General features: G+C 41.1%; 1 protein-coding gene across 1 annotated transcript in view; it reads right to left on the reverse strand.

The window, feature by feature from the left end:
* Window positions 1–25,980, reverse strand: part of WWC1 (WW and C2 domain containing 1) — a 242,725-nt gene that overhangs the window by 72,025 nt on the left and 144,720 nt on the right. The window contains exons 3-8 of the mRNA XM_075601891.1: window positions 24,027–24,230; window positions 22,157–22,233; window positions 13,274–13,353; window positions 8,277–8,406; window positions 6,036–6,182; window positions 3,654–3,727 (exon numbers count right to left, since the gene is read on the reverse strand). Coding sequence (XP_075458006.1) covers window positions 3,654–3,727; window positions 6,036–6,182; window positions 8,277–8,406; window positions 13,274–13,353; window positions 22,157–22,233; window positions 24,027–24,230 — 712 coding nt within the window. The remainder of the gene's footprint in view (window positions 1–3,653; window positions 3,728–6,035; window positions 6,183–8,276; window positions 8,407–13,273; window positions 13,354–22,156; window positions 22,234–24,026; window positions 24,231–25,980) is intronic.

Here is a 25,980-nt window from a genome sequence, read left to right on the forward strand (position 1 = left end):
ATTGGAGATATATGCTGGGATATAATTAGAGAAGTGCGAACTTGCCCCATGTTCAGTTAGTAAATAAAATTTGCTTTCTTTCAGAGCCTGGAGAGGAGAGACTAGAGAGGGAAGAGACGGAGAGACTAGAGTGGGAAGAGACGGAGAGACTAGAGAGGGAAGAGACGGAGAGAGACGGAGAGAGAGATAGAGAGAGAGGAGAGAGAGAGAGACAGAGACGTGAGTGAGTGAGTGAGTGAGTGAGAGTCCTATTTAGTAAAGTACTCTTTGACTTCCATTCCTTCCAAAAACCTAATCTACACTTAGCGCTCTCCCTCTTCTGCAAAACCCATATTTATGGATGGAAGTGAATCTGGTACATTAACTTGGCGAATGTCTTGCAATTTCAAATTTCGCAAACAAATTTGAGGAAAATAAGTGACAATTTCTCCCAGTTTGCAAATGTTTATGTAAATGTTGCACATGGATACAGTATAATATTTTCTCTCTCATGCAGAGTATATACTGCTTCCTTTACATATAATTTTGTACTTTGTTACACACAAAAAACAGTGACCCCCCAACAATATTATTTAGGATCAAAGCCTAGTAAAAACATTTAGAACGATCTATAATTTTACTAGGTCTCAATAAAGCACTTCAGAGACTTACTCCCAGATCCAATGATGTGGGCTGAAGGGCCATATCTAATTGTTTAGCAAAACCATGGCTAATGATGATATGGTCAATGCAATGACTAAGAACGTCTTTGATAACTGAAAGGCATGGTCATGATATATAGGTGATCCATTTCTTAGATAAACATGCCATGGTTGTATCTACACAGGCGATGTATATATCTACAGCAGAAAGTAACACACAGTGAAAAAATGTAATTAATACCAAACAACACAAAAAGTAAACATCTCCTTAATCTTATCTGTTAAAGGGAAGACTTTAAAGGTCTACTCATAGAGTGTTTTTTTTTTTATATTTCAATATATACATAATTAGGGTTTATTTTATCATAAAAGAAGTTCGCCTTCTCTGGTGCAGATTTTAAACACTGTTTATTGTTTTTCTTTTACAGTTTTTAAAAGCATATTTACGTTACAGCCATTTAAAAACATAAAACAGGGTGCTGCCATGTTCACTCATTTGTTCAGAAAGGTCCAGGTACTACAGACATCAATATCATTTCACATTAATGTCAGCTCCCTGTAGAGCTTGGTCAAAACGTGATGTTTATTTTAAAGCAGCTGTCCAAGCGACATGTTTCTTTAAAAAAAATTTTTAATAGATTTGAAGCAGGGGGGTCCATGGAGCTGAAATGCGTTAATTTCAGATCTGGGGATCCCCTGTATCCTGAGATACTTGCCCCAGAAGGGGGTGCCGGTAGCAGCTCCAGCTGGGCTAGTTTGTGTTCTCTTAATGGCGGCTTAAATGTCCTGCATCACGCGGGCCAATAGGAAGCTGTGACATTGTCCCTTGTGTCACCCTATTGGCCCGCGTGACCATTGCATTTAAAGAGCAGAGAGATACCGGCACCCTTTACAGAGGTTAAGTATCTTGGGATGCATGGTGCCCCCGGATCTAAAATCAATGCGATTCAGCTCCCGACACTCACTGCTTCAAGCGTATTGAAATATAAAAAAATAAAACAAAAAACATATTGTCATCTTGGCTGAAGCTTTAATCAATGTTTGGATTGAAATGTCAATTAAAACAAACATCAAGTTCCATGAGAGTGCCATACAGTATTCACATCGTCCTAATGTCAGGGGTATTTAGTAAAGGCTGTAAAATGGCAGAAAAAACAGTGCAAAAAGAATTGCACCTGATTTATCAAAGGAAAGCTGAAATTGCTTTCAATGGGATTCCTTTTATTTTTTTGTATTCAACTTTTTAAATTATGTTTTTGACATATTTCCCAACCTAAACCACCTTGTACATTCCCTACACCAATATAATGGTGTTTACTGATCAATACCCTTTCCATTCCCCTTTCCCTACAGGATATCCTCTTTCTTCACCTCTTGGACCTCGGAATCCAGAGACACGTTCTATTCTACTCTCCTCTCATATCTATACTTCAATTCCAATATTGATCATCCTTCAAAATATCTACCCCCTCCTTCCATGTCTTTAAGACCCTCATTTCCGGTATTACCGTTCTATGATAAGTGTGGAGTTGTTTATTGGTCTGATTTTGCCCCAGTTTTTCAGTTGAGAGACTTTAGTACTTTTTATTTGTAGATTTTTATGTAAAGGCTCTTTGGGACATTGGAAGACTCCGATGCATTATTGTTACATGCTGTAAATAATACAGGAGGCTACATAAATGATAGCCAAACAAAGTGGCCTATGTCTACTAAGTGATGCTATTCCATAAGAATTCCATTCAAATGAAAGAACTGTAAGATGTTTGCCAGGGCCGGACAGTGTCTTATAGAATGGAATCACTTATTAGATATGGCCCAATCTGTCTTTTGACAATATAACTGTCTCAATAATACATTGGAAGACATAAGAACAACAACTTCAATTACAAGTTCATCTTAGTCGCTGGTAAACCGTGTGAAGCTAGTGTAGAGTTGCCTTGTCTCATACTTCACAAAACACTATTTTAGTGAACATTTCTAAGATAAGTATTCTTCCCAGTCATTTACTGTAGACCAGGGGTGCGCAAACACTCCCCCCCTGCTCACCCCCCCCCCCCTTACTTCGTCTCTGACATCAAATGACGCTGCAGGGTCATGTGACGTCACTTTGCCAGTTAGCAAGGTCTTCGGGGCAGGGACTCCTTTTCAAATGTTACTTTTATGTCTGAAGCGCTTATTCCCATTATGTGTTATGTTAATATCACATGTATTACTTCTGTGAAGCGCTATGTACAATACATGGATGGTGATATATATATATATATATATATATATATATATATATATATATATATATACAAAAATGCAAAGCAGAACCATAAAAATCGGTTGCAACAATTCCAGAAGTTTTTGGCTCTATTGAAATCAATTGTACTACATTTGCATGGAAAACAGAGCAAAGTATAAAAAATTGTTTGGAGATGGTTTACAAGACAAGTCAGATAGTTGGCATTGGGTTAAACTCTTCAGCCTTTCATTGTTTCCAGACAGAATATAAAATCCATCACTCATGCATAAATTCAGATTTGCATGACAAAGGATGCAACGGGAGTATTAGCTCTGTGGTGCCAGGCAATGAGTCATTCTGCACAGTGTCTGTTCACTACGGACACAAGGGGAACAAACAGCCCGCTAAAGAAGGCCATTTCAAAAATATCTTTATACTTTTAATTGATACAGACTTACAACAATAATGAGCAGGCCTGGGTTATGTAGCAGTTGCTTTTTTTTTATAGACTATCCCAATTATAGAAGATCCACAAAATTGCCCAAGATCAAAAATGACAGAGGATTTCACAAGCAAGTGTTTGAGCCGAAGAAAAAGACGAACCCAACACCGTTTGTATATTAAAACTTTCTTTCTGGACTGCCTAAGTATTTTTTTAGAAGTTAACCTAACACCAGCATCATCATTTTCAACAGCGTGTTTGCTACTGTATATCCGTTTACAGTACAATATATATGTGTCTACTACCTACTGAAAGCACAAACAGCTGTAAAAACAGCAATTACCTTTTCTTCGCTTCTTCATATCGGAGTCGTAATCTGACCTTCTCAGCCAACTGGTTATTACTGATCACAGCGAGCTGGGAAAACAATAAAAGCAAACAAGTGTATCATGTTCCATGTCTTGCACTTATCACACAATCTATTAGGAAACATTATTGCCCCTTTTCGCCCTACGTGTCTTTACCACGTTCTCACTTGGAAAACTATTCTAGCACCGAACCTCCTTTCCACCTTCAATGTTCCCATTACCCAATTTCTTCTCCCATCACCTTCAATGTTCTTGTAAATTAGAAAGTCTGCTTTTTCGACGTACTGCAGTTGTCATGACAGGACTTGAAAACACTAATAACTGATAAGACATCACTGCTTGTTCTTACTTTGCTGATTCAAAAACAGAGGTATTCCTGCTTCACAAATATAACGATGTAGTATAGTGATACAATAAGTGAGGGGGTGCTAGCTTTGATCTATGGATATAACATAAGTGAAGTGTGAGAAAAGAGATCCTTTATGCCGCACACTTAACTACCTCATGAAAAAGTGAGGTCAATTGACCTTGGTATTGAAAATTAGTTTGAATAAAATTTCTAATCTAAAAATAGGTGGCGTACAAAAATTCGTCAAGGGGGAGGGGGGTGGGGGATGGAAATGCTATGATCTTGGGAAAAATATCATGAGATCAGTACTCATGTATATTATTTTTGCTTGATTGTATATTCAATCTATTACTGATGTAGGTAGGCTAATTATTTGTAGATATAGTTTTATCCGTGTCTGAAATGTATAATACTAACTGTATAAAGTAGTTTTACAGTTGTAAATGTAATAGCTGGTTGCCTCTGATGTTGTTGTTAGAAGCTATTTATACAAGTACAGTATATAGTTTCCTCGTATTAAATCTAACACTATATGATTTAACCTGAGCACCTGTGTGTTCAGACGAATATCACTTGTGGGTGACTTGTCCAGGCTCACTACTTCAGGGTCTAAATATCAGTTGAAAGAATGCAAAATTGGTACATTGAATGTTATTGCTTCTAAGGCCGCGCTTATAGTGCTGGCGACGGCGATGCGACCAATGACGTCACCCGTCGCTGTCGCCACCCGCCTTAGTTATAATTAGGTTTTCCGAGACTGTCGCCAACGACGTCACGAAAGAGGGCAGGCCGTGCTCTCTCATTGGTTTAGAGACAGTCACATGTGGCGACTGTCTCTAAAAAATCAAATAGACCCGGAGTAAATGTTTTTTGCTGCGACGTCAATCCGTCACGCTTACTATAAGCGCTTGCGACGGAGTCAATGTATTTGATTATCGTGTCTTCGTCGCAAGGTACTATAAGCGCAGCCTAGGATTGGAGGTAGCAGAGATAATTAATTCCCCGCTCAGTGGTTGTAAATAATTAACAAAATATAAATGATATGTATAAAATATCATTGATTTTATGTGTCACCTACTGTATTTTTAGATTATAAACTTAATTAACAATTATTCTTAGTTTGCTGGCCAAATTTTGTTATTCATCAAGGCAATTTTCTATATTTCTGCTCAAAATACTTTTTTTTTTTACTCTCTGTCAAACACACCCTTTTTTTATTATCATGCCCTATCTCTATTTAAGTTTTTTTATTATCTGCTGTTTCTATGTTACCGCGCTCCTCTATAGCTGCAGGATCTCTCCATTCTGGACATCATTTTTTTGTTATCCCGTTTTCTCCTCAATCACTTTTTATTCAAATTGCCACCTAGATTTTGATGTTACATAACACTTTTTAAAAGGAAGGCTGCAAGGGCAGAGTGCTGGGTTAATTAATGTTAATTAGCAGAACTAATTGAGCAAACTCCTAGTAATGTATGATAATCCACTTATTATTTCTCAATAAAGACAATGAGAAGCGTTAGACAGTGTGCTTTCGTCCTTCAATCTTGCTGCTACCTTACATCTGGAAGATCAAGTACGACAAACGCTATCTGTGCTGGTCCATTAAAAAGTATCACAATACGCAAGGTACATTTTAATTATTATTTGGTAAGACAGAAAAATCAATACAAAGAAGTAAATGTTAAGTAAACTGATATATGAATTTATCCATGTATAATGCCAGTTATCTTTACTTTCAAAGATTGACACTATACACATAAGTTGATTTGATCTGTTACTTCTTTTACTTTACTTTTCTTGCGAGGCATCACCTGTGTATACATGGGATTGTAGTGTGTTGGTGAAAGATGCATTGTGTGTCTGTTATCCTACTTTCCCATAATATACGATTATTCTTTTACATTTTATTAGATCACAATCAATGGCAGAGTAAAATACGCACAAAACAATCATTTATGAAAAACCTCACGCTTACTGTATCAATTTTAAATGCCGTTATACTTACATTTCCTGAAACATCGGTCTGAGAACTAACATTGAGATACTGCCTGGGTAAAGAAAGATTTGACCCTGCTAAAGATGTGTCACTGGCCCAAAGATCTGACTGCGAACCTTTGTCAATGACGAAGCCATTCTTCAGTTTGGCCAGACTCTAAGGAACATATAATGAAATCATTGTTGAGTATGACAAAAAGCTAATTTTAATCCTGATTAGAATCACTATTATTTGTGAAATGCTAAATATTGCTAACTATACTTAGTATAAAACTAATTATGTAGCCCACAACCTTCACCCACTAATTAACCCTCTTAGGAGGGTAATTCTATATTTGCTGATGCAGTCGTACGGGCAGTTCTTGGCCAAAAGTCCCCATTTCATAGGGATTTTCGGCCACAGTAGCCCGAATGGCTGCTTTGGACAATATAGAATTACCTCCTGACGGATGACGTAGTATGAAACACCTTGCGTTGCATGGGCAAAAGAGATTACATTTCTATTTAGGATCCTGATCTTTGTTTTCATTCAACTACAATTAATAACAAATACTGTACAGCACAATAGCAAATGGAGAGAAAACAAGGTTGGGATAAATATGTTGATTGATCATAGTAAAACAAACATCCCTGAGTAGAGACGCAGATTCTTGGAACTTGAATCGAGCATTTGCCTAGTGTGGTTATGCCAAGAACCACTACTGTCAGTAAAGATTCCGTTCTCACTTTAATATATTTTATCCCAAGCTTAGTACAATTTGCAGCAAGCAGTTTCTACTGTATGTGTCTTTGACTTTCACAGGGAAGGAGCTTGGAGGACTAAATGGCACCATGGGATGGTAGTGTAATTTACTAAGGCATCATCCTGTGTTCCACTGTGAATCATCATGATGTACCATTGGTTCAATAGTAAGGAAATCGTTCTAGGTCATTTTAAATTATCAAGCAGAATACTGTATTACGGGAAAACAGAGATCACAGCTTGTGATTTACAGTGAAGATTAGTATCTTCAATTCTATTTGCTTTTAAAGCAGAATCCCCCCTGTTCAGTTTTCTATAAGCTTCCTAACTAATCTCCTTGGGGAGGTGACAATTCTACAGATAGTTAATTATCATTGGAAATGGCCACCATGGGACTGACCAATCAGTAATGACAAAGGTATTATGGTAGGCCAGTAAGATTAATATGTCATGTGTTGGTGCCATTATTCACTGGCTCACTAGCAATAACAGTCATTCATAGTGGGACAGGAAACAAAATTACATATTTGTATAAATCTGAAAGGCATCCAGAAGAAGCAGCAAGAGGCAGTGCTCTGGAAGAGTCCTAAATCCTATATGGTATTCAAAGAAAACACTCCTTGATTCACAACTTTAATAATACAGAGATGAAATCCAGATAAACCACTTTTCAATATGCTGTGAATCTCTCACCCCCTTGCTTGGTCAAATTTAAACCTCAATGAAATGAATAGAGCTCAAATATTCTCAGCATGTTGAATAGGGAGCCTTGGAGTGAATAAATATTCACAGGACATCAACTAGTTAACCGTTAACACCACCCTTGTTTACTGATAATACAACTGCACTGTCTAATGACTATAAACAAATGGGAATTGACTTTCTTTGTTTCAGAAAGTCTGTGATATGATTTGTCATGTTTCATATACAAGCTAGTTATGAAATTACTCTCCTCAGACTTAGTAAAGTCCTTACATTACTTAGGCGCTTTGTTTAAAGTTAATGGGAAGTGTCTTGAAGCACATCAAATCTGTAAACCATGATATATCTAATCTTAATATGTGTCATGTAACTGTTACTAACTTCCAATAACTTTATATAGTAACTCTACAACCTAAATCTCTTACGGCCATCATTTGAGGAGCTTTTGTATGGAGTGGAAGGGCATACTGTATATTGACACAGAAGTAGTATGATAGTACTACAAACAAACACAACCGCTTACAGTATTATAATAATATATATATATTTATTTTTTTTACATTTGGGGCTGTGTTTAAACTACTGTTGCACTACTTTTTCCACAACATGTCTTGAATAAATGACTCCCTACTGTATAAGATACAGTACATGTTCGAAAATGTTCTCCTACTGTTGGTTTAATGGAAACATGCTGTTAAATATCCACTTCAGTCTATTGGCTGATGTATATTATGGATTATGTCATTGTATGTGACCATTGAAGCACGTTTGACGAAACAAACATGCGGTTTCTACCCTATTTAGTACCTTAATTAGATCCTGTTTCTCTCTTTCTCCAGAATTGATGGCCTTTTTGATAGCTTTCATTTCACTCAAGATAGCTTGGGCTTCATCGAGTTTAAATCCACCATGATTTCCAGACATTTTCAAATCAATCCTATATTTGTCATGGGCAAATAGTTAGTTAAAAACATTAAAATGTTTAAGAAAGATGTTAATCCATACAGGTTTGTATATAGTAAAGTACCTCTATACACTTTGGTAGATACATGGAAAATATAATTTGGGCAATTCTGCGTGTTTAGGAAGACCTTCGTAACACTATACTTTCATTGTGTTTTGCTTATCAATAACAACAATATACCTCTTTATGTGAAGAGGAGTGTGGCACACTTGGCCATACCCTCAGTTATTTCTTTCAAATTAAAACCTTTTGGTTGTAAAATAACATGGATATCAAGGATGGATCAAGGATAGAATTATTTTAATATTTTGATTATTAGGTTTGTAAAATGTTGATGGTATGTAACAAATCTTTTTTTGTTTCAATTTTTTTATTGAGTTTTTTACAAGGTTGAATATGTACATCAGCGCCTTCCAAAAACATTTAACAATACTAAGTCGGATTGCGACGTGTACTCAATCATTGGTAGTCGGACGACGTTGGAACCCCTAGGACTACTCTTGTGGTCTTTGTTTTTGGGTTGATCAGCTTCTAACTCTGCCGTCCGGGAGAGTGGACCAATCAAGAGAGTCTGCAATCGAACCTCGTTGACTGTAACAAATCTTTTATGTTAATTTAAAACTGTAATGGGGGCTATGGCCCTCCTTCAATACGCTGTGAAGTTATCATTTTAGCTGGAGAATATTTAATCCCATGCATTGAAATGGAGCTGGTCTCTTCTCCAGGCATGGGAAGCAGCTTCACGGCACATGGAATAGGGGCGTACGTATGATGTTTGAAGCTCTTGAATCCTGGAAAGCAGGTGTGTTCCACTAGTGTGACATCACTACTAGTAATCTTCTGACTGGCAAATTGCCGCCGTAATGTCGGTTCAACTGTGATGCGCAAACTACTCCAAATATATCAAAGAAAACAATCCCATTGTTTTAATGATACTTTTATATAATAGCCATGATGGTCTCATGAATAAAAATATGCATCTTTCGTTATTTTAAAGCTGGATTGATCAAGGATGGAAAGTGAATGAATAATGTTACTAGTAAAAAAGAATAAACCCGTGGCAGCCCTTTAATAAGGTATTTCATACACTCTATGTATTTACTTGTGATAACTGTGAGACTCGGCAATCATCCGTACGTCAAAACTGATATAAAACTTTGAAACAAAGGCTGGTGGTCGCTGCACTCACCCTATCAATTATGAATTGTTAACCTATGCATAATGATATATTTAATTTAAAATGTCACTAAACATTTCTATGATGCTCAGAAATGTTATATTGAAATTGGTGCCCCTGTCTGTTCAACTCCTCCGTAGTCTTCTACACCAGCAGTGCGCAAACTGGGGGCGGGAGATTTGTCTGGGGGGGGCGAGGACGGTTGCAGAGGTCCCGCGCTCCTCCCCAATGCATTTAAATTAATGCCGGGGGATCGCGTGAGGCCTCTGCAACATAAAACTTACCGGGATTGTGACGCGTCTCCATGGCAACGCGGCGTCAAATGGCGCCGCGGGGTCTTGTGACGTCACCGGCGGGTCACGTGACCCCGGAGCGTCATTTGACACGGATGCCAGGTAGGAGAGGGCGCAAGACCAAGGGACGCCAGGCAGAGGGGGCAGCATCAAAAGTTTGCGCTCCCCTGTTCTACACTCGTTTCAAATTTTTCTGAATTGTATCAGAAGCAAGATAGCAATAATGACTATCCAAAGCTACTGTATGCCCACGTTGATAAGTTATCCTTTCTTCTTTAATCTCAAATGAAAACATAAAACAACAACCTATTTTTTTTATGTAATAGTGGAAATAATACAGAAGTACATTGATCATGTTTTTGGAATATGATGAGAGAAAATAGCCTGGTTCTGCTATTGGAGTTGTTTATAAATCTTAATTTCAAACTAAAAAATTATGTATTTATAACCTTAACCAAGACCAGGGGTGTCCAAATCTAGTCCTCCGTGGCCAACAACAGGTCAGGTTTTCAGGATATATCTGCTTCAGCACAGTCATAGATTGAGCCACCTGTGCTGAAGCAGGGATATCCTGAAAACATGACCCGTTGATAGCTCTTGAGGACTGGATTTAACCACCCTTGATTTAGACATGCCGACCTCTTGACTGCATGACTGAATTTTATAATATTACACCAAGTACGTTTTTTTTTTTTTACATCTGTGTTTTTAATAGCATTTCCTACAGAGTAAGAAAGTTTGGTCTTGTAACTGCATTTAAAACAGCATATTGTGTAAGATCAATTCTGCATAAAAAGCCTGACCTACTGTACAAAAAATCATCTCAAAAAGCAAGAGCTACAGTCAGATACAGTAGATACATGAGAATGTGAATGTGCGCACTTGAGATGAACAGTGTTAATCAACACCTAATGGTGACCTCTGTCTCTCTCTGAAACTTTCTGATGAGAAAGAATGTTGCTTTGCTGATGACTGCCATGATCATCTAAACATTTACTACCTTTGTTATATAAGCATGTTGGTTTAAGATTTGAACCAGTGGGATTCCTATTCACTCACACCATTTCAACATGCATTCTTCGAGCCAAGGTAAAGGCGTAACAGCACTAAGAATTGAGCAAAGTTGAAAAACAGGTTGAGCTAGGGTGCAGGAACAGTAGAAGACATTCTTCTTAGATCCACCTGGGAAATAACTCTGAAATATTATATGACAAGCTATTCCAAAAGTATTTATACAGGAACTACTCCAGCATTTATATTAATGCTCAAAACGGAAGGGTTAGTGGTGCAACAAAGCCTTTCTGAGCACGAAGTGTCAATCATCGCAAGATCAAAAAGAGCAGTGTTAATCCTTCTTTTCAACGTGATCTTGGATGAAATGTCAAATTCCAGCTTCTTGTTAAAACATCCATGTTGCACATTAATTTTCTTTTGTTTTTAAAGCAAGTCAGATGAAATGGTGCACGTGGCTGCCTTAGGCATAAAGGAGGCATCCTTGCAGTAGGGAATTAAAAAAAATAAATCCATTTATTCAGAGGGGTTTATTTATTACAGTGTGATAGTATACACTCGGCAGTTCGACTCAGAAACATTCAAGCAGTGGCAGAACTAGTCACCGGTGGGCCCCTCAGCAAGTAAAAAAAAAAGCCCACCTCTTCCCACGGGGCTTTACCTGTAGAGCAGGTGCGGTGGCGGCAATGGAAGAAGCCCCCCACCCCCCCAGGCGGTGATTGCGGAAATAGGGCCTAACTTGCACCACCTGTGTGGAATCCTTCTTCCATCGTCTGGTAAGGCCTTGCACCATAGGTAGGGCCGGGGCAGGAGGTGTGCAGAAAGGGGGGGGGGGCGGCTTTAGAAATGCCGGGACAACGTTCCAGCGTGTGGAAGATGGGTCCCCTAAACATGATGGGCCCTAGTGCAGCCGAACCGAATGCACATATGGTAGTTCCGCCACTGTGTGCAAGTCAATCTCGCACTTTAATGAATAAACCCCTTCAACTTTTAAACATGGACAAAAACTTAGGGACTATTAAAGTTGAAAAAACACATGTTTGATGGATCTAGGTTACATGTATTTTTTGTACCTGTACTGGTCCTGTAGCTTGTGTCCTTATTTTGAATTTTAAGAATAAATAGATTTTTTTTTAATTTCCTGCCAAACTGAATCCTCTTGTATGCACAAAAGCAGCCACCTGCAACATTTGTTCTGCCTTTATGATTGTTAAGTACCCACATGAGCCGCTCTGTATGCTGACTGAGAGACTCTGACATGAAGAATTACCAGATGTGCTGACGTGTGTATATTGAGCTTTTTGGACCATCTTGAGCACCTAAGGTTCCATTTTGTTTTAAACGTATGGCAGTAAATAAAGACTATGCATGTAGGGCCATACTTGATAAGCAGTGCTAATCCATAACACACTTTACAGCCCATTCAAACGAGTGTGCCGTAAAGTGATTGGTGACTTAGCACTGCTTAGTAAACATGGCCCATACTGCTATCAGAATAAATGGCAGACACAGAAATCTAACAATTGGTGGCTTAACACTGCTTAGTAAACATGGCCCATACTGCTACTGCACCGACACACTTTATCCGAGCAAATACCCGGTATGTACCTGGCAGATACCTGGAATGCGCCGCTCCTCACTTCTGACAAGCCCCGTTGCATTTGCCTTCCCAGCCTGGGTTCATGCCTGGCTGATGGGCGGCTGATCTGTTAAATGATAATGATTAGGATTTAATAGGCTGCAATACTTTGCGTGTCTACCAGATGGCATAAATTCATGAATTGTAATGCAGTATATATATATATACTGTGCAGTATTGCAGCCAGCTGGAATAAAATGCTTCAATCCCGGCTTGGAAAATAACTCAATGCACTCGGGCAGAAAACAGTCACAAACCTCAATACACCCGGGTATACCCGAATTCGTGGGACTAGCCGAGCTCGAATAAAGTGTGTCGCCAGTGTATGAGAATAAATGGCAGATACAGAAATCTAACAAACCAGGATTAACCAAGTCTCCTGGAATACACGGGGGGCGGAGGAGGGGGCTTCAGTAAAATCCAGCCTCCCAAAGGAATGACCACGTGGGACAAGGTCAGGCTTCCAAGAATTCGCAGTAAGAGCTTGTGCTAATGTCTCCTTCCCACGACTCCATCCTGCTCAGTCTTTGAACCTTTGTGTTCTGAAGCCATGTGGAAATTGTGACGGCCTTGCATTCAAAATAATAATATATCAAATGAGTTGCTTTTAACTTTATGTATGAAGGTTGATAAGTCACCGTAAAACAGCGCAATGATTTTTATCCATGCTAAAGGGAATGTTGAGAAAACCTTTTAAGGAAAAGGTAGAAGAAAACTTACTCTTTGAGTGTCTGGTAGCCATTTTCTTTGTACTGGAGGTCTTGTCTCATGTAAACGACCTCTCTCTTCAGTTTGTTCACCTGCAAAACAATATACCTATTATAACTTGTTCCTAATGCCTTCGATGTGAAGAAACTAGCTACATATTGAATATATTAAAAATGTCACTGTCTTTTGATCACGTATGCGGGACCGGGGGAAAGTTGTTATAAAGTACAGGGGGATACGTATCAAAATGATGACATCTGATTAATTACGTGGCACGGTCATTTCCTTTTGCTTCAATTTGTGCAACCTAAATAGTATAAAACCTGACAACGATGGTTCTATTTGGTGCAGAACTCGAAATCGGAGGACAAATGGAGATGAGAATATGAAAAAGAGTGGGAGAAAAAAAATATATATACTGTAGTATGTTTACAAAAAATAGGAAAATCAAAGAATATCTATGAATTGCACACACAATATCTTCCTCTTGAGAACAAGCTTCCATCAATAGATTCTGCTGACAACAATTAGCTGACACGAACTGTACCAATTATTTTCTCTGGATCGCCTCTTTTCCATTATTCCAATACTATTTGGACATAATATTCAATTGTTTTAAATTTGTATTTTTTTTGTGTGTAATAATTATTGTCACTGGGTGATTAATATATATTTATATATCATAGTAGGAATAACGCTGTTTTGTATGTTATTTCTTTCCGTCTATCAATAGTATTCAACCAGTGACACGGTGTGCTGATTTGCATGCCATTACCCAGAATCCTTAGCTGCAGTGGAAGCATTGCATGCAAAAAGATAATGGGGAAAGGCAGGTTTGTAGACCTCCGGTAGAAAAAGATGAAAAAAGCAGCGCGCTGCCAGGGAGCCAGGTGGTTAAAAAAAATATAAAAATGTATTCAACAAATGAACATCACCCAAGGGGATTGTGCAACCTCCTACGCGTTTTGGACGTAATGTCCTTTAACAAGGAGTATTGGGGTTATAGATCTGTCTTGAGACGTGTGAATTTGCTCAAAAGTAGCATTTTTATGTGATAAATAGTATAAAACTTGTTTTTTGTGTTTCTTGACACTAATGCTAATCTCTCATTCAAAAGGTCAATGCTACCTCAGACTTGGTGAATTTACTGTAGTTAGGAAGGAAAACTGCAGATGCAAACATTATATATATATAAGGAATAAAATCTATTTATTATATCACAGTCGTATTCAATTCAACCCAGTTTATTTGGTGTATATTATAACCCTGTGGCTACCGTGACAGGATTAGCCATAAACCACAGAACGGTATTGTCTATTCTTTTTTGATTTTATATATATATATATATATATATATATATATATATATATACATACATACATACACACACACACACACACACACACACACACACACACACACACACACACACACACACACACACACACACACACATATAATTTACTGTAGAATAATTACAAAAATGCACAAAAATTACAGTGCCTACATTTTCAGAACAATTACTGCAATTCAATATACCAAGTAAATATGCTTCATTGGGAAACAAATTAAAGCAAAACTATGGTTCAATATTGCAGCATTTTCTTCTGACTTTTAGTGCAACAATACCTAAAATAACAAAGGTATCATTTTGAAATGGGTCACAATGCAATTATGGAATATACCAACAACTGTTAAATGTAACATCATACCTCCAACAATGTTCTTATGAGTAAATAGGTAAACCATTGCATGAATAAAGATGTCTCGATTAGTTGGTTGGTTGGTCCATTTAACCAATTCATTCATTAACTGTCTATATGTTTGGCTTAATGATTAATTGGTTGGTTAGTGGCTGAAAATTGGTAGCTATTTTACCAATGTTAAAGTTTTCAGCTGAAAACGGCAGTAATTTAATTATTTTATGTATGTGTATATATATATATATATATATATATATATATATATATATATATATATATGTGTGTGTGTGTAAATGTTAATATATATATATATGTAACCATGATGTAAAATGGTTGCAGTCATCTCTCCTGCTGACAGTAAGGCCTGGTAAGTAATGGGCATGCCAGCAGTAATCATGGAGGTTTGCCCTCACACCCTGGTGAGGTGCCCTATGTATGGATGGGAGTGGTCACAGGTTCTGACTCCATGGTTAGTGATGTCAGAGTTGTGCCAGCCCCAACGGATACATAAGGCACAGCACTGTGTCAAAAGTTAGGTTCTGTAGGAGGAGGAGTAAGAGAAGGAGCAGTTCAAGTGTTATGTTATAGTAGCTGAATAAGGAGACTGTGTCCAGGGACCTGGCACAGAATAAGATATCCCTGCGGGGATAGGGAATCCCTAATTTAGGAGGACATTACCTTTCAAAGGGAAGTGCGGTGAACGATGGAAGGCTGATTACACCCCATTGTGGAGGGCAGCATGGCCCACCGTACAATAAAGATGTTCCTGATTATCAACACTCTCGTGTGCAAGTGTGGAGTTATTGCACAGAGAGGGGCACCACAGAGGAGTTCCTCACCAGGACCATCCCCATGCGGACGCAGGGATCCTGATGAGGTGGAGGCGCTGCACTGGATCTAGGTAGGACTCAGCACACTACCTCAGCTGCCTGTCTGGGTTGGCAAATCCCCATACACCATCATGCGGGAGACTCAGGAGTCCTGTTGCCAACAGGTGCACCACCAGACACTACACCGTAATGGGGACTGGTTAGACCACAGGGGCCAATATGAGATGGGGGGGGGGTCAGGCCGGTTCACAAAATCGTTACATTTGGAGGCGCTGCTGAGATACCAGACCTGTCAACAGGACAGGCTTTTAGCTAGGTCACTTGGAAACAGGGAGAGTGTCTGCTGCCACTTTGTGCTGCGTTGGGACGGACCTAGGAGTAGTCAGGGAGCTGATGGAGTATTGTCAGTTCGCAGGGACGACCTAGGGGCTGGAAAGGAGTGAGGGGTTTGGAGCCGGGCTATAGCTGACCGAGTCACCTTGAGGTAGTGCTAGTTGGTAGGATGCCAGAAGGGATAGCCTGTTAACATGGTCAGGAATCCTGGAGAGGGTCTGCGCTAGGCTAACCAAGACAGGTAGACGCCCAAGTACTGCATGGAAGAGCCAGAGTACTCTAGCCCATTCCAGATCACTTACCATAGGGAGCACAGACTGGGAGGAAGGAGTCACAGCAGACACTGAGAGAGTGAGCCTAGCCTGAGGTAGTGCAACATGAGTCCAGCCTACATTAGGTACACATGTGGTGGTGCATCAGGGCAATCTTTATTGTACCGGTGTGGTGGCTGCCCCGCAGAACGGAGCCCCATGTACGATAACTGCTACGAGAGGATGGCGACCAAAAGAATGGAGGGTCCGCGCGGTGCGGATAGTCCAAGATGGCGACCGGAGGCTGACGGGGAAAGCACACGTGGCGTGCATCCCACTGAAGAGCAAGCTGTTGCTGAAATGTCTTTTACAAGCCTGCTATGGAGTGGAGCGAAAGCTGTGGCCGCCCCGTTTTGGTCCTGCCTAGGACACCGAGGCGCCCCCCTTGGGAAATGTGCTGAGGACATTGTGGTAACCGGGGAAGAACACAGTGAGAGTGAATGTCAGTTGACTTGCAAACAGATGAACGCTACCTCATTCATAGATCGGACTGACAGTGCTACCCAAAATGGCGGCTCCCGCTTTCCTGGGAGACCGCGTGGGACAGTTGCAGGAAATTCTGCTAGTTCAGGACTTACAGAGAGTTGGCCGGGAGCAGCGCGAACAGGAGAGCCCCGCCCTGATGGGGGGTATGGCGCGAAAGCTGTGGCCGCGCCTTCATAGACAGTGACTCACTCAGCCCCAGTGCTGAGCCAACCGATTAGTCTGTGGGACCCTCCCCTGATTTCCACCAGGGGGAGTAGCTTTCAACTATGGCCTGTGGGTATGCATCCGTTGGGCCCAGGGACTGATGTACGGACGGCGCAACTACCTGAAGTAGTTCCGGCCGTGGAGGGAGCGTGCAAAAAGGAGGGATATTTTGCACGCAAGGCAGCTGCAAGGAAAAGGCTGGAAATGGCTGCAAAAGAAGAACCCCACCCTGTTGGGGACAAGGGCGCGAAAACTCTGACCGCGCCCGCTAGGACTGAGAAGGGCGCGGCCTTAATTAAGGGGCATCCTATTCCCTTGTGGGACCCGCCCATAATCACTACCATTAGGGGCGGGTTTCAACTGTGTCAGAGCAAGGAGGAGCCGAACCAGGGAGTGGCTGGCCCTGCAACTTCTACTAGTCAGTCGCGAGGAACCAGTTTCCAGGACAGACCTGTGCAACGAGTGGCTCCCACTAAAAGCATGGCCTGTTCCTCGACTGTGACCACCATGGTGTCCACACAGCCCTACGCGGTGCCCGGCGGGGTACTGGTGGTCAGGGTGGGCAGCACAGAGACTGTGGTGGGGCTCTGCCTACAATGCAGGCTGCCCGGAGGTACTGTGAACACGGCAGCGCGCTGTCCACAATATGGGACGCAATACCTTTGGCCGATGCCTACGTTCGTGCCCATACAATTTAATGACCCCCCGGGGGATACAGCTAGGCTGTCCGCCGAGTCCCCTGGTGCACTGTGGCTTAACAGTGCAGGTCCCGGAGAACGGGGATCGGAGCCGATCAAATCGGCTGGGTCTGGAGTGAACGAACCGGTCGGTGTAGGAAGGTAGAAGACGATCGCCCCGATCGGTGACCCCTAAGCCGGGGAAAGGAGACTCCTCCGACGAGGACCTCCGCGAACTATCGGAGATCAAGGCGGCCTCCGGTAAGGAGAAAGGGAGAACGACACCCCTCGCTGTGAGTAGCGGTAGGGAGAGTCGGGCGTCACCCGCAGATCGGCGGGTCGAGAGACGGAGTCCTTCCGTCCCAGGGACCGGTGGATCCGGCGGCAACGGGCGAGACACGCCTAACCCCCTGCGGAGTGGTAAGAACAGCCCTTGTACTTACCTAGCTCCGGTCGCAGGCGTAACGGAGGAGAGGCCGTGCCAGGCCCGGACAGCATGTGCGGAGGCGGCGGAAGAGCTCCCGGGTGTCATCGTGGAGGAAGAGATCCCGCATGGGGGTCCCACCCAAGATGGCGGCACATCCGGATCCGGTGAAGACGTCACGTCCGGCAAATACAGCGGAGCGATCGGAAGGGGAGAAGCAACGCTTCGGCGATCGGGTGGATGTTCCCGATCACCACAAAGAACCAGGAGCTGGCCAGCTGAGCAGCAGACTGCGGAGGGTGAGGTCTCGTCCCTTGAACAGTCGACTGATAGCCGGGAACGGGTTGTAACCCCGTGGCGGCCTATCGCTTGCCCCTACGCCCAACCCCACGCCCTAGATAAAGCCCCTGCCCCGATCACTTGTCCCCGGGTGCCCGCCTAGTTTGGAGCTGGTGGAGGTGTCTTTAGGGGTGGATGAGAAACGGACTGGGGAGAGACTAAGCAGTTGCACTTCGGAGGGTATTTCCAGGGGTGGCAGGCAACTGGTTAAAGCAGCGGTGGACCGGTGGGTGCCCCACGTACCCGAGAAATCAGAAGGGAAGGCCCCGGGATCATCTCGGTGGTCCACGCCGCGGTCTGAAAGGACATCGGGGGTATTTTCATGGGGGGATGCGGAGGAAGGTGACTCTGTGGACTCGAACAGATTCAAAGAAACCCGGTGGTGGGCTCCCTTATTTGAGGGATATGTGGCTTGGATGGATCGTACGCGATTCCTCATCCGAAGGGAGGACGTGGTGGATTACTGGTGGGCCGTAGGGGAATTCACATCTGTGCAGAGGGATAGGGAACTACAAGAGAGGTGGTTTAAGATAGAGCGCAGGGAAATAGAGCCAATGGGACCTGATATCATCTCAGACCCCGTAGACCCTGATGAACCCCTATCATGGGTGCTGCCTGGACGAGCAGGGAATGCAGAGCTGACCAGAATAAGCAGGGCTGAGAGGGCCATTGTCGCCAAGTACAAGGCGTCCCACGGGTTGGAGTACCCGTATGTCCCAGAACCCCTCATGAGGAGATTGAGGAGAATAGGGATAGGTGGTTAAGAGAAACGATAGAAATGTACATGATAAATAAAGGGGGTGCAATCACTGGGAAAAAGGCCGAGGACCGGATAGATCACCTGATGAGGGTTTGGAGTATTGGGCGGAATATTCATAAACACAGGGTGACCTATAGACCTAAGAGTGGATTGCCGCGCCACTATCATGTTACTGTTATAGACATGGGTGGTCGGGAGGTCAAAAAGCCTGACCCTAGTTACTATTTTTAGGAGGTACAGGATATATATATTGTTGTGTGAGCTCGCGGCTGCTGGACGGGGCGGGTTTGGCGCAATGATATGTTGAATAATGTTGTATTCTCTGATGATGTGTGTGTTCCCATTTTACAGTGCTTCCTGGAGAAAGGTACTTCAAATTTAGGTCCCAGCCGGGGACGGTGGGATTCACCAGGGGGAGAATGTAACCAGATGTAAAATGGTTGCAGTCATCTCTCCTGCTGACAGTAAGGCCTGGTAAGTAATGGGCATGCCAGCAGTAATCATGGAGGTTTGCCCTCACACCCTGGTGAGGTGCCCTATGTATGGATGGGAGTGGTCACAGGTTCTGACTCCATGGTTAGTGATGTCAGAGTTGTGCCAGCCCCAAAGGATACATAAGGCACAGCACTGTGTCAAAAGTTAGGTTCTGTAGGAGGAGGAGTAAGAGAAGGAGCAGTTCAAGTGTTATGTTATAGTAGCTGAATAAGGAGACTGTGTCCAGGGACCTGGCACAGAATAAGATATCCCAGCGGGGATAGGGAATCCCTAATTTAGGAGGACATTACCTTTCAAAGGGAAGTGCGGTGAACGATGGAAGGCTGATTACACCCCAGTGTGGAGGGCAGCATGGCCCACCGTACAATAAAGATGTTCCTGATTATCAACACTCTCGTGTGCAAGTGTGGAGTTATTGCACAGAGAGGGGCACCACAGAGGAGTTCCTCACCAGGACCATCCCCATGCGGACGCAGGGATCCTGATGAGGTGGAGGCGCTGCACTGGATCTAGGTAGGACTCAGCACACTACCTCAGCTGCCTGTCTGGGTTGGCAAATCCCCATACACCATCATGCGGGAGACTCAGGAGTCCTGTTGCCAACAGGTGCACCACCAGACACTACACCGTAATGGAGACTGGTTAGACCACAGGGGCCAATATGAGATTGGGGGGGTCAGGCCGGTTCACAAAACCTGTTACATATATATATATTTATGTAATCAAAAACGAATAGACAATACCGATTACTGATCTCTTCTTTGGGCGATGTTACAATGGATAAAGCAAGAAAAGTTTTACTTTGAAACAGCCTGGAATGTTATCTGTGGCTGAAACCTATCCCCTTCCCCTGTACAGTATGTGATTTATGACTTTAGGTGTTAAATGGTCCCTGAATGTTTGTGATGTGTTTAAGTGTGTGTGTGTGTGTATGTGTATATGTGTGTATATTAATAATTATTATTATTAAGCTCGGCTAACACGGTACAGATATATATATATATATATATATATATATATATATATATATATATATATATATATATAGTCAACAAGGTCAGTTGGCACTCCCATAAGGCAAAAAAAGTAGGTGGAGCATGTCCGCATGTCCCATAAGAATAATATAAATATACGATACCGCATAAATCCGGAAATCAAGAGACAGCACGCAACGTGTTGAAGTATAAAAGGTGTATTAGTGAAAATAGTAGTACTATTTTCACTAATACACATTTTTATCGTGTGTGTGTGTGTGTGTGTGTGTGTGTGTGTGTGTGTGTGTGTGTGTGTGTGTGTGTGTGTGTGTGTGTGTGTGTGTGTGTGTGTGTGTGTGTGTGTGTGTGTGTGTGTGTGAACAAGTACAAAAAAGTATCCCAGTACAAGCACTCTAGCATCCAAAAACAATTCGAATGCTTGTACTGGGATACTTTTTTCTTCATGTTCACATTTATCAATTATCCCAAGCACTGTCAGTAGTGTATACTTCTTAAACACCATTTATACTGATTACAGTATAGTACTTTATATTAGTGGTCTTTTGCAGGCTGCTCTTTGTGTTTTTTCCATAGATATATATATATATATATATTTATATATATTTATATATATATATATATATATATATATATATATATATATATATATATATATACACAAATGTAAATACAACTGTATGCTCATCTGCATGTCTTAGGCAGGTCTGCAACCCCGCCTTTCACCATTATCACCCAGCACACAGCACTTCCACTGCAGCAAGGGATTCTGGGGAATGACATGCAAATGAGCACACAGTGCCACTTTTTGCTTCAAAAACCATTTTTAACATGGTTCCCTATAGGGTTAAGCTTGCTGCATGGTCACAGCTTTGAGCACAGCCAGGGTTAAGGTGCATACCCAGAAAACCCACCCACAGACAGCTGTTTCGACCTTTATGGGTCTCATCAGTGTGGGGTTGGTAATATATATATATATATATATATATATATATATATATATATATATATATATATATATATATATATATATATAAATAAATCTTTCAGTTATATAACTGATTTCAATCTATATATATATATTAGTGTAATATAACTGATTTTCTATATAGTCAGTATATATCTATTTATTTAAACAGTTGATTTCAATGTATACATTAATATATATTGGCTCACCAGCAATCATGTGGTTCGTACAATGTTGGGACCAAACACATGAATATTAAATAAACATATAGCAGGTCACAACAATAAAAGTATTTTTAAAACATGTGAATATCTGTTAAGAAGATATAAACTGCCTGTAAAGTGGAAGAAGCTATTGTACATATTTAAACATACCCTGGATTTTGTTGTAGCAATTTCAGCCTTTAGAATATCAGGATCATATTTTGAGCTAGATGAGGAACCTGAGACCACTAGAAGAAAAACAAATACATCTCAATAAAGTACATATAAAATTGCTGTTGTATGTAAGAATTAACTCAACCTGGTGGACCAGAAACTAGAATGTATCAAGAAACATTTAGGAAATGGAGCAATTTTGCAGGAGTATTTAGAAGCAAGACCATTGAACCTATTAAGTTAAGGGCAGAGTCACACTTGGCTCGTAAAAACCATTATGTAAACAACATAGTAATAAAAATAATCCAGTTTGTAGCATTCACAACCCCCCTGGAAATTGTATAATGATTAGTATTAAAATATAACTTTTATTGTTATTAGCCTAATAAAATATTGTGGAGGAGGGGCGGGGGGGGGGGGGGGGATGGAATCTTTAGGAATTCTAATGTTTACTCAAAACAATGCCTAGGAAGCGTAAAATGTGAAATTCAGGCAAAAACAGAATAGAAAAGTATTATAGAAAACCTCTATTAGTGAATTTAGTTTTGAAATGTTAATATTTGAAAAGGTTTTAAGAGGTAACAGTGTCAAAGGCATGCTAGCTAAGCTATAGGTATCTAGAGTCAGAGGTGATCACTGTTATTCAGTCATACAGTATGTATCACTCATCCAGGGATGAGGTGAAACATACACAATACAATGTACTGCTACTACTGCAGGAATGTCCTGTGGTATCTCGGACCTACTGATCCTCAGCCCAATAGGCTTGTGCTTCCCTCAAAAAAAGAATTGTTTGGAAATCGAGGGTTAATTCCTCATTGCAAATAGTGATGAGCTGAGAGTAGCATCAGAGTATTCCCAGTGGGAAAACCACCCAATTAATTTTAATCTTCAACAGGGCTAGAATGCGTGACAGTTTTTGGGAAGAAAAACACTAGGTACGGAGAGCACCAGTGAGAACGTGCTCTCTCTCCCCAAATAGAAGAAAAAATATGTTAAAAAGCATAGTAAAAAGACGCTGGTTTGAGTATAGTTGTGTAAACAGCCACCATTTTAGACTCTGCTCTCCCTTGTGACTGTCCTCAGTTTTCAATATTATATATATATTGTATACGGTATATATAATCCATATATATTTTAATATATTAGACCTCATCACTAGGTACACCCCCACACATAGTACCTCTTCCCTCATACAATTCCTTCATACAATTCCTTCTACTTGGATTGCAGCATTATTTAGCATCATTGCATTCTCAAAGGCTAAGGGGGACCAAGGCTAAGCTAGGCCTGTTCTGCAAACTCTGAAACCATGCGTAGAAAATGCAGAGGAAAAGTAATTGTCTTCCTATTTAAGTCAATGTATACATTCTGTACGTTACATTCTCATCAGACCATAAAACAGAGCAGGGCAATTTCAAATCACAAATCACATCACAAACGGTTGTTATTCACAACATATCACTTTATCTCATATTCATATGCTACAAATTTGTTAACATAAAAAGAACTCACAACTATTTGTTGTTTCCAGAACAGGGTTGTGCTAGGACTTACATACAGTATACAGGTGAGACTGCGCTGATAGGGATTCCACTGCAGATCCAAGTGTAGGTTGGTTCTACTGCTCCCACTCACTCCTTGTGCTAGGACTTGTGATTTTTATGATAACACCAAAAGTAAGATATAAGGTGAGTGCCTTTATTGGGGTTTATATATATACTGTATATATACTGTATATATAAAATATATATATATATATATATATATATATATATATATATATATATTGCCGATGGAAGTGTGGTTTAAAGTCCAAACACATTTCTGATTTGCATCTACGTTGACCCTGATAATAAATACTCACAGCTTGTCTGAGATCCCAGTTTATGCTTCCAAACATCATGTAGCTGCCTGTATTCCTGCTGAGCTAATTCTAGTCTCTGCTGTTTGACTTGATAGATCTCTTTCTGTGCAACCAGAGCCTCCTGAGCGAGCACCAGGTAGTCCTTCAGCATGCGCTCCTGTTCCCCCCTCCATTGCAACCGTGGGTCCTCTATCTGTGTGATTTCTGGAACAGAGAAATAGTAAGAAACCACATTTCTTATGGGGTTGTGTATCAATGCAGATATAGTATGACCTTAAACTGAAACGTCTGCTGCTCAAAATCAGGCGTTATTTACAAAGTCTTGGTATTGGGTTGAGTTCTCTAATATATTAAGCAATACGGGTTAACTTAAAATATATATATATATTATCACAGGTTAGAAGCAGGGGTCTCCGTAGCTGAACACTGTTAATTTCAGCTCCGGGGACCCCCTGCTTCCACAGATACTTACCTATGTAGCCGTGCCAGTATCCTTGCAGGCAGAGAAACTGTGTGCCTAATCTAATGGCGGTTTAAATGGAAGCTGTGACGTCAACCCTAGCGGCTTCCTATTGGTCCGCGTGACGTGAACTGTTAAACTCTGCAGAGGTACCGGCACCACCTACAGAGGTACGTATCTCTGGAAGCAGGGGGACCCCGGAGCTGACATTAACACATTTCAGCTCCAGAGCCCCATGCTTAACACCTGTAATAATTTTTTTTATATATCTATATATATATAGATATATAGATATATTTTTAAGTTAATCCATATTGCTGCTTTAAGGTGGACATTTGAATTATTATTAGAGACCTCGTTTATTTTCCCTTCTGCACCGAGATGCATATTTAACTGCAAAATGAATCACAATAAATGAACCCACCTGTAGTATATGATCTTCAGTTAGACAGATGGGTTCTCCATTTAAAATGCATCTAATATATGCATGTGGGTTTCAAAAGTCTTACAATACACTGTTGTAGGATTTTCACCTAAATTACACACGGAGAATACCAATCTCCAGCTTGTCTCCAATAAATATTTAACATTGGCTACATAGCACAATACATTGGAATCCGATCTGCATATCTGTCCAGTTTCCCTGAATATTCAGCAAAGGGCAGTTCAAAATAATTAAAATGGAAATTCATGTCTGCAGAAAGATCTTCATTTCAGTTTCGCATGCGTTGTCAAAGCTGTAACTTTTTCTATTGAAATCAGTAGATTAGACAATCACATTATTTTATATTGCACAGTATGATTATGCTGTGTAAATCACACTGATGCAGTCATCCAGCACCCAGAAAATAATGTTGTGTGATAACACATTCATTCATGCAGGAGTTCATGTTTCCATCAAGAAACCAATATAAAACCGTATGGATTGCTGGAGCAAAGCTCAACTACATTGACATGCAAACAGAAATCACAATCCCCATTCTCTTTTGTTCTGGCTGTAAAAATAAAGTAAGCTCCTACGGGGAGAGGGAATTCACTAAAGCTTGCTAGGCCACTCAACATTACATTAACCAAAAATAAGGTTACTGTATGTCAATAGTATTGCTGCATTCTAATAGCATAATATTATGCCAAGTTTTCTCCCACAAAAAGCATAGCACTTACTATAAACAGGGCTCGACAAATGCACTCGCCCACACACCACGGGCGAGTGCATTTTGGCTGCTGTTGACTGCTTACCTAGGGCGGGGTCCGGCGGCGTGGTGCAGTGATCTCCGTCTTCCCCTGCAAATTGTACTCATTCCTCTGCAGGTCCTGAAAAATGGTCGCGTTGCCATGGCAATGGGACGCTACGTGACATTGTGACGTCACACGACGCCACATTGCATGACGCTATGACGTCACGGCATCCCGTTGCCATGGCAACATGGTGTCATGTGCCGCCGTACGGCCATTTTTCAGGACCTCCAGGGGAAAGACTACAATTTGCAGGGT

The sequence above is a fragment of the Ascaphus truei genome, chromosome 5, assembly GCF_040206685.1.
Source record: "Ascaphus truei isolate aAscTru1 chromosome 5, aAscTru1.hap1, whole genome shotgun sequence".
In the NCBI taxonomy this organism is placed as follows: Eukaryota; Metazoa; Chordata; class Amphibia; order Anura; family Ascaphidae; genus Ascaphus; species Ascaphus truei.